General features: G+C 40.7%; 1 protein-coding gene across 3 annotated transcripts; it reads left to right on the forward strand.

The window, feature by feature from the left end:
- The first annotated feature begins 2,121 nt into the window (after nucleotides 1-2,121).
- taf15 (TAF15 RNA polymerase II, TATA box binding protein (TBP)-associated factor) lies at nucleotides 2,122-9,366 on the forward strand. 3 transcript variants are annotated; one of them, XM_029517330.1, is made up of 16 exons: nucleotides 2,122-2,284; nucleotides 2,934-2,958; nucleotides 3,188-3,221; nucleotides 3,308-3,374; nucleotides 3,575-3,635; nucleotides 3,949-4,127; nucleotides 4,244-4,433; nucleotides 6,020-6,054; nucleotides 6,579-6,611; nucleotides 6,802-6,911; nucleotides 7,102-7,231; nucleotides 7,313-7,405; nucleotides 7,497-7,566; nucleotides 7,664-7,746; nucleotides 7,832-7,976; nucleotides 8,902-9,366. In XM_029517330.1, the coding sequence occupies exons 1-16, from the start codon at nucleotides 2,275-2,277 to the stop codon at nucleotides 8,939-8,941; spliced, it is 1,305 nt and encodes a 434-aa protein (XP_029373190.1). In that variant the 5' UTR covers nucleotides 2,122-2,274; the 3' UTR covers nucleotides 8,942-9,366. The 3 variants fall into 3 exon arrangements, with proteins under 3 accessions (XP_029373190.1, XP_029373193.1, XP_029373191.1); XM_029517333.1 differs by having other exon boundaries at nucleotides 7,313-7,396; XM_029517331.1 differs by having other exon boundaries at nucleotides 3,578-3,635.
- The last annotated feature ends 102 nt before the right edge of the window (nucleotides 9,367-9,468 follow it).

A 9,468-nucleotide genomic window follows, 5' to 3' on the forward strand; every position in this document is an offset into this window, starting at 1 on the left:
TCCTTCAGCTGTTGTTTGGCTTCATTGAGCGTCAGCTTTTCATCTGAATGCTGCCTTTTGGCTTCTTCGGGTTGTTGAAGACCATGTACAATTGGAGAAACCTCTATTTTCTCCTCTCTCCTCTCCTCGGCCATGGCACAACTTCTCTGAAGCTCATTCTGAAGTTCCACCAACTTCAAGGAAAGGACCTCCTTTCCTTTCCTCTCCGCTGCAATTTTAGCTCTGTAGTGCTGTTTCAGCTCGTGGTTCTTCAGCTGAAGAGCCTCCATCTCTCTGGAGAGGTGGCTGATCTCCTCTTGGTAGATGCTACAGAGGTCATCATATAAATGCTGGGCTCTCAGTTTCTCCATTTTTTTAATCTTCTAAAGTGGAGTGATGAGTGTTTGGACAGTTCACCTTCATTGAACTTCAGCTGAATGTTTGAATCCGTCTTTGACACCTGTAATTCTAGACCGTTCCTCTGTGACGTCATAGAGAAGGTTGGAACATCATCATGTCACTTCTAAAATATTATAAGAACAATAGCCAGGTGATTTTTTTCTTCCCGTGCACAGACTTAAATCGCTGAATACTTCGGTGTACCAAAGGCTTATGTACATGGCCATTTCTATGTTTGTTGGGGCCTTATATAAGATGCTGTTAGGGGACCCCTAGTTTGCCAAACTACAGTGGAGAGATTCCTAATCCTAATCCTGTAGATGATCCACAGCGAAACCACAGCTTGTTGTTGTGGTTTATTTTATTATTATGTCTAAATTTATTTTTAAACTTAAAAGGGTTAAACAAAAGGAAACACACACAAGCACCACATCAAGAGACGACTCTTTTGCCAGCAGGGCGCTGAGCACACTCTAATGACAGTGAGTTACAACAGCTAATGATAATTCTCCTTAGATGAGCCTGATCATTCATCATTGGGGGCCCCCTAGTGGCTTTAGGGGCCCTATGCATTTGCATAGTCCGTATTTTGCAGGAAACGGCCCTGCAAATACATTTTACTCCTCTGTGCCATAGAGCGCCATTTTTTTCCCAGAAACAGTGATCTTCAGTGTTTCAGTGACTGACGTGTGTCCTCATCACTATGAACACCTGCGCTGTAGTTCACTTTGATTCAGTCTCCCATACATCACCCTGCTGTCCCAAACAATCAAACAAATCCACAGCTGAAAATAAATGTATGTCTGCTAAATTAAAACCTATAGTAAGCAACTGCATTGGTGAAGTGTTTGTATCTTTAGTAGCAGTTGTTTCTTGATAAATAATGAAGGTTTATAAATACATTTGCATACATTAGAGAACTTATTTCATTCTATTTATTCAAAATCATAATGCAATTTCATTTTTCAGATCTTTACATTAAGTTTGACTATTGCTCTACACGCATTTTACTTGTTTTGTAAAATAAACTTTGTTGTTTATTATTCCTATGTGTAGAATTTTTTTTTAGAAGCGTGTTACTATTTTTCAGTTTGTCTTGTGTATTTTGTCATTTTATCGCTCTTTATATTTGCTGTGTGGGATGAAGCAGCAAATTCCCAAATTAACTGACTGCCATTTAATTTAATTAATAATTTTTTTTATCTGACTCTTCTAAATCACTGAAAATTTGATTTTATATATTATAGAGTATATTATTATAGAGTAATAATATACTCTATAATATATACTAATTATAGAGTGTTACTGTTACCAAGTGATCATATTTCTCTATACTGCCTGCTGGAGCAGACATTGAGCAGAGATATCTGTAATGTGATTTCTTGGAAGCCAACATATAGAGACCAATAACCATTTAATTTTAAAGTCACCAGTTAACCCAAATCTATATGTCTTTGGGAGGAAGTCATATTATCTGGAAGGCCCAGGAATTGAACCCCCAACCTTCATGGTGTGCGGAAACAGTGCTAACAACTACTCCACTGAGACATCCAGACCAGAATAACTGATCAACTGGCTGAAAACAGGTAAAAAGAAGGATCTTGATTTAAGATTACATTGTCAACATCAAGACAACATCAGATAGCTACAGACTCATGGGAAACAAAACTAGTAACGAGGTTCCCCAGCAGGGGGCGGAAGTGCGGATCACCTCTGCGGGACAGCAGCGGGGTTAAAGCCGCAGAAGAAGCTGCAGCGTCGGGGAAGTGCCGCAGTGAAGTGGACTCTGCTCTCCGCTGCGTACATGTTGGCCTGGGATTTTATCAGCTAATCAGAACCAACGGGAATCACTGATCATTTTAAACTCTATATATTATCTCCCTATAACGTCACAAAATGGCCACCGGTGAGTCCGCGTGTTTGTTCATTGTCATTTTTTTGTGTGAGTGCTGAAAAGTAGGTCAAATAGCATCGGAGCTAAAGTAGCTGCTAACCGCGAGGCCAAAAGAAGGGCTCCGTCTATTTCATGGAGCGTCTTTCATTAGCACGGCCTCGTTAGCTCTACCCGATGTTTGAGTAAAACGTTTTTCATACACATTAAACTTCACGGTCTCCTACCTTTTTTAAATTGTTTTTTCCCCTGCATTAGTGAACGATTGTCTGGATTAATGGTAAAAAAGCAGCGTCTTGTCTCCGCTAACGGAGCTCCAGCTGTCGGCTAAACGCTTCTTTGTTTACACCGATGCTATTGTTTCCCCCAGAACAACGATACGCGTTTCCCGCTGTGTGGATACATTTAGCTTCGGGGCAGGTTTTCCTTGTTCTCGTGAAATCAAATTTCCCAAGGAGTTGTTTGGGTAGGATTTATCAAGCGAGGGTGGTTAGTTTCGTTTCAATAATTAGCCTTAACCGAGCGAAAATTGACCGCCATTTTTGCAGCATTGGCGTGAGGACGGGCCTGTCCCACTGCTTAGTCACACTCTGCTCCGGTAAAACTGCTTTTTTTACTTTAAATAGTAACAATAAGTAAACAATTTTTTTTGTGTGTGTTTCAGATTCGGGATACGGTGGTTCACAAAGGTAACGTTCATAGTACTTGGCTCTTTAGTGTCTGTGTCCTCTGCCGGTGTGCACATTGATATTCAAAACGTGTCTAGCACTTCCTGTTTGCTAAGTCCGCAGTCAGATGACAAGAACAAGTTATTGTCATTGTTGTCAAAACTGCTTGGGAAAGCACTCAGTCTGGAAACGCCACATCAGTCATTTCATTAATTTAAGCCCTTGAACTAACTTTGATCTTTGTCCGTAGCTATGGATCATATGGCGGCCAGCAGAGTGGACAGGTAAGACCTGTTTCCTGTAAGCTCCCAAAGGTCATATCAGCTTGTGTATTTGATGCTGAACTTTCTAAATGGGATGTGGTCTGCAGGGTTTTGGACAAGGAAACGGTGGTGGCTCTTATGGGGGTCAGAGTTATAGCGGCTATGGACAGCAAGGTGAGACCTGTTAATTGACTTGATCTGTTGGATGTGTTCTTTGACATTTCTTTTGATGAAAATGTCCCTTTTTTTTTTCCCCAAAGCAAAGAACTTTTTACTTTTAGTCTGAAAATATGATTTTTTTTATTTATTTATTAATTTTTTTGTGTACTTTGAAAGTTTTAAAAGTGTTTTGGTATTTGCTTTTCTTATTTTAGCAGATGGTTATGGCCAGTCACAACCACAGACCTATGACAATTACGGACAGGACTCAGCTGGGTAAGGCACTAACTGAGAATGAAGGTGAACTGATACATTTGTTGGTTAAATGTTTTGTTTGATTGTTATGACAAAAATAAAATGATCATCAAAGTAGAATGTTAAAATACAACACAAAACTATAAGGTATATTGTTACTCATCTTTTATCACACAAGAAATGTATCTTGCAGAAGAATCAATAATGAACTAATCAATTGTGCAATAAAGTGTAACTATACTAATCAGTAAGGTTTCCTTAGCAGCTCAGAGTTTTTAGTTTGGATTATCTCATGCCTCTGTTGTGCTTACTTTTTCTATAAAACTAATTTAAGGTATGGTGACAAGTCATCATATGGACAACAAGGTTCCTATGGTGGCCAGGGACAAGGAGGAGATGCCTATGGACAGCAGGGCTCTTATGCTAGCCAGGGACAAGGCAGTGCTGGGGGATATGGTAGCCAAGGCCAAGGAGGTGGCAGCAGCGGTGGTGGCTATGGAAGATGGAGCGAAGGTAAGATTAACTGAATCTTAAACCACTGCACAGCCTACGTGTTCTGTAAGTATCTGCAAATGTGCACTCCAACAAACCGAATTGTGTGTTAACTCAATAAATCCGTCTTTTACCAGGTGAAGGTGGTGGTCAGGGTGGGAGGTTTGGCCGTGACCAAGGTGACCGTTCAGAGGGAGGGGGCTTCAGAGGCAGAGGCCGTGGCGGCTATGACCGTGGTAGTTATGACCGCAGTGGTGGCTATGATCGTGGTGGTTATGACCGTGGCGGATACGACCGTGGTGGAAGAGGCGGACCTCCTGGTATGGGGTAAGTTGCACAGTGCCACTGCCCCCAAGGTACCGCTGTACTGTCAAATGAGACATTGTCATTCACCCTATCATTTGTCAACTACAAACCATCCACATGATTATTTTTTTTCACCTCATCTGCTTTGTGCTCCAGAGCCCCTAAAATGTTACAATGTTCCTTATTTTTATATTTTATTTTTTCCCCAAACTTGTCACAGATTACAGATAATATCAACCACCCTCTGCATTTTGCTCCCGTTGCCTGAACATTGAATTTCTTTATCTAACCCCTGATCCATTTGGGAGGTTTTTACATAGAGAAATGCTGCTTAAAATCGTTACATGATTGGTATTTCCATGTACTTTAGACTGTGGTAAATCATTAGGAATCATTTGTAATTGTAATTTTGAAATCTCAAGTAAATACACAAACTGATCATTTCATCGTATAGAACCTTGAAAGGCACTAGAGACCCATTTGTGTAAACGTCATATCCCAAAGAGCAGCAGATAGGAAACCCTGTGTCAGAGGCTACGCTAATGTATTGAAAGAAAAAGTCTTTCGCCTAAATGGATGATTCTGTAAGGAAGAAAAATGATGTGGTACAGAAAGATGTCTTGCACAGAAACTTGCGCTCCACAACTTAAAAAAATGGACCCTTTTCCACTTTTGGGACATGCAAAAGTATTATTTCTCACTTATAAGGAGAGATTCTACATCTTGATATTTTATTTATTCATTATTTTTGAAACTGGATTTTGGTATTTTGGAAGCGCCACATGCTGGGTGCAGAGGTAACCGTGTGAAACCCACTGACATAATGTTCTGTCGACTGTACATTCGTTCTGGTTTCTCTCCATTTTCTAATGTAAGACCAGTAGAAACACTTGAATGCCAACATCTATTTGCACATTTTGTGTTTCCATGTTTTGATCAAAGTTAAATCTCCAGACACTTTAACTGCCAGAATCTCCTTTGGTGTGTTCTTGTGCTCTGAGGACCTTTTTTATAATAGTTTCTGAACTATGGAAATGCCACTGAAACGATGCCCTTAGACCTGGAGACACATTTTCAGCTGCTTCACATTCAACAGGTTTCATTCAAGTGTTGTATAATTGACAATGGCGAACATGTGTATTGTGTTAACATGGATCTACATTTTATACTACAGGTGTTCAGAGTGATTGAACTAAAACTTGGACCTCAGTTAATGGATCTCATAAATGCACTCAGTGGACGATTGCATATCAGTTACTGCACCCCTTCACATCAATTTGGCTTTTTCAAGAAAAAAAAAAGGCTGGTTTTCAGCTTGGTATCCAATCTGGTCATGTTAAAAAAACAAACCAATTTTTATTTGTAAATGGTGACCCAGTGACATGTGATAACTGTCTTCACCCGTCTGCCTGATTGTCAAGTCAGAGCTGCCTAGTCGTCTGTTCATTGATCTCTAATGTCAAAGACTAACGCATTCCTCGTGTGAGACATTTCCACCATAGTCGCACACCCTGGCAGGAGTGCATACTGATGGGGATGTAGGGGAGCTTTGAGCTCTCAGTTGGGACAAAGGAAAAGCCATCATATCTCCAATTTTTCCTCTGCAGAGGTGGTGACCGTGGTGGCTACAAAAATTACGGTGGTAAGTGACGAGCATCAGAACTGTGTCGGTGGGGGAGGAAAGAACTTGAGTTAGCAAAACAGAAAAAGGGGGATAAAAAGTGAACCAATTTCATATCCAGATCCCAAGGGACTCGGCCTATTATTCTTAGCAGGATTTCTCATAGATGACTTCAGATATGGTAAAGAACATGGAGCCTGAGTTGTAAAATAATGGTATTGCATGAAGACGAGGGCTGATTGTAAATGAGGTTCTCCCAGGACGAAGAAGGAAGTCTTTCTAAAACTGGAGACATTTTGGTGGTTTTCATTTCTGGTGTAAGCTCAAAAAAGAAAAGAACAGTTTTGTTCTTGTTGCAAGGTGTTGGTACGTGGTGCAACGGTATGAAAACACCCATCAGAGAGCCGTAAACATGGACTTTGTTTAATTTTCTTTCTATCATTATGCATTGGTAGGGATGAAGTAAACTATTTCTGTGAAACAGTGTGGACAGTTTAAGATTCTCGTCTTAAGTGTTCTCTTCCATCCTTTCTTCTGTTTTACAGGCTCTCGAGACTACGGCTCAAGGGATGAACCAGGTAAGGTCGATCAAGAGGTCTATTTTTAGTTCACGTTTAGGTTGCTTAAGCAGCTCAAATAAAAAAAATTTCTATAGGCTCTATTGTTTAATATCAGAATTTCAAAATCCTCCATGATTTCCATGTATAATCATTTCAAAATAAAGTCAGTACTGATATCATTATTGACATCTCCTAATCTCCTCCACAGCTGGAGAACAGGACAACTCTGACAACAACACCATTTTTGTACAAGGGCTGGGGGAAGATGTTACCGTTCAGGAAGTTGGGGACTTCTTCAAGCAAATTGGTATCATCAAGGTATAGAAATAGTCAAATTCCTTTTTAGTGCAGATTATCTAACAGCGAAGTCAATGTCATGCTGTCAGCTATTCAAACAGCTAAATAAACAGTATTAGATAACAAATTTAAATAGTAAACTTGAACTTGGTCGCAGGCAGGTTTGGAAATGAATAATGCAAAGGATTCGACATGCTTTTGTCCTTTTTAGGTGAACAAGAAGACCGGCCAGCCAATGATCAACATTTACTCTGACAAGGCGACTGGGCGGCCAAAGGGAGAAGCTACGGTGTCATTTGATGACCCACCTTCTGCCAAAGCTGCCATTGACTGGTTTGATGGTAAGTGCCCTGCTGCATGTATCAGATTTCTGAGCAAGATTTAATTCTTGTTTTCTCACTCAAACCTGTTTTTCATTTTAGGAAAAGATTTCAATGGCAAGCCCATCAAAGTATCATTTGCCACTCGCAGAGCTGAATTCACACAGAGAGGAGGTGGAAGGGGGGGTCGGGGAGGTGTGTAGTGATGGCGCTTTTCCAAGGCTCAAATACCAAGAAAAGGTAAAAACCTCCAGTTTGTAAATTGAGCCGATTTATTTATTTTCAGGTTTCAGAGGTCGTGGTGGAGGAGGACCCAACTTTGACATTAAAGGAGGTGACTGGCCCTGTCCCAACAGGTTTGTATGAGATGATTTCACAATTTTGCTGGTGAAGTACCAGTTAAGTGTGTGTGTGTGTGTGTGTGTAAAATATCCATCTGATCTCTTTATTCAGCTCATGTGGCAACATGAATTTTGCTCGGCGGCAGGAGTGTAACAAGTGTGGCGCACCGAAACCTGGAGATGCAGGATTTGGAGGTGATTTCTTGAGTATTGGTTTCAGTGCTGCTTACCTGTACCCTGTTATTTCTTCCACTTGTTTAACTGATGTTGTTGACTGTAGACCGTGGTGGCAGAGGAGGTTATGGCGGTGACAGAGGCGGCGGCTTCAGAGGACGCGGTGGTTTCCGTGGGGGAGACCGTGGCGGCTATGGAGGTGGCGGCGGTGGTGGAGGAGGTTTCGGAGGTGGCTACAAGATGGGAGGAAGGTTTGTAAAAAGTCTTTGTTTTTACATGAAAGTGTAACCTCCTTCAGCCCAGCCACCTCTATTATCTGTCTATGCTGATGTACTTTGACTATATGACCAACAGAGGGTGTAGCTTGCATGAGATCAGTAAAGAAATCCTAGATTGGTGACTTGGTTAGCCACATGTATCTATTTCATACTACAAACATCATGGACTGCGTGCCAATCTCTACAAGAATTTTTTTTTTTATTTATTTATTTATTTTTTTTAATGCTAAAATAAAGAAATGGAGGCAGTTACACACAGTTGTCATCTGTGGTACTAAAAAAAATCAGTGCATCCCTTGTTCATTGAAACCAATTTTAGTATATTGGAAAGTTTTTTTTTTTTTTTTTTTTCCCCCCCCAGTAACATTTAACATTTTATTAAGTGTGGTAACACTTAATAGTTCCATTTAACCCTTTTAGGCTGAGCATGTGGCAATTCCACCGGAATTTGGCGAAGCTGCTCCTTCGTTGTTACCCGTTAATACTCCGACATACTGTAAACTGCCAGATGTCAAAGGTTGTGGAAAAATTGGCAAAAGCATTTACTGACAGGACATTTTCTGGCCTTTTTTCTTTTCTTTTTTTTTGGGGGGGGGGGTTAAAATAAGCTAAAGGTCCAGGTGGACTGTAGGATGCTTCTGTTAAACAGTTACCTGAACCTTGAAGTGCTTAATATTCATGCGCCACGTTTAGAGGGACTAACAGAGTTGTTAAAAGAAGGTTGGCTTTCTTCACTGAAAGCAAATGTTATCCATTTACAGATTTAAAGGGTGGATAGAGGGGAGTTTGTCATATTTCATCCTCACAATGAATAGAAGATGTAGTGGAAGGGCAAAGTCAGCCTTGGTCTTTCAAGAAAAGTTACAGCCACTAATGGACATCTGTCTTCTCCCCACAGAGGTGACCGCAGAGATGACAGAAGAGACCGGCCATACTAAGCAGGGAACAGATGGAAACCATTCCAGCCCCTGAGTTCATTGTGGAGTGAGGGTTTAGTTCGGGAAGGCTGGGGAACAGAAGATGGATAGGAGCGGATCAGATATTCTGATTTGTCCACCTTTTTGTAGCCAGTGCATCCCAATTATTACTGTTCATCAGAGCGTCGAGCTGATGTTGAGCTGAGGGACTTTGGGCTGATTGGAAATGTTGGCTTGTGGTCAAATGTTGTTTTTTTTGTTTTTTTGTTTTGTTTTTTTTTTTGTTCATTTTTCTTTTATGTACATCCTTTTTAATTTTCTGACTATAGTGGGGGATATTTTGTGAGGTAGACTTCATACTATTGTTTTTGTATGAATGAATAAAATGTTTTACTTGTTTTTCCTTTTTTGTTTTCCAAAATAATATTAAAAGCTGTGATCTTTTCTCCCTGCCTTGTGAGAGTTTATACCACAATTACGTGTTGTTGTGTTGTGTTGGGGGTGCGGCTGCAGGCGGACTGGGGGCGGGCCAGCTCCGCCCTCCCCGG

This window comes from Echeneis naucrates, chromosome 13, assembly GCF_900963305.1.
Source record: "Echeneis naucrates chromosome 13, fEcheNa1.1, whole genome shotgun sequence".
Taxonomy (NCBI): domain Eukaryota; kingdom Metazoa; phylum Chordata; class Actinopteri; order Carangiformes; family Echeneidae; genus Echeneis; species Echeneis naucrates.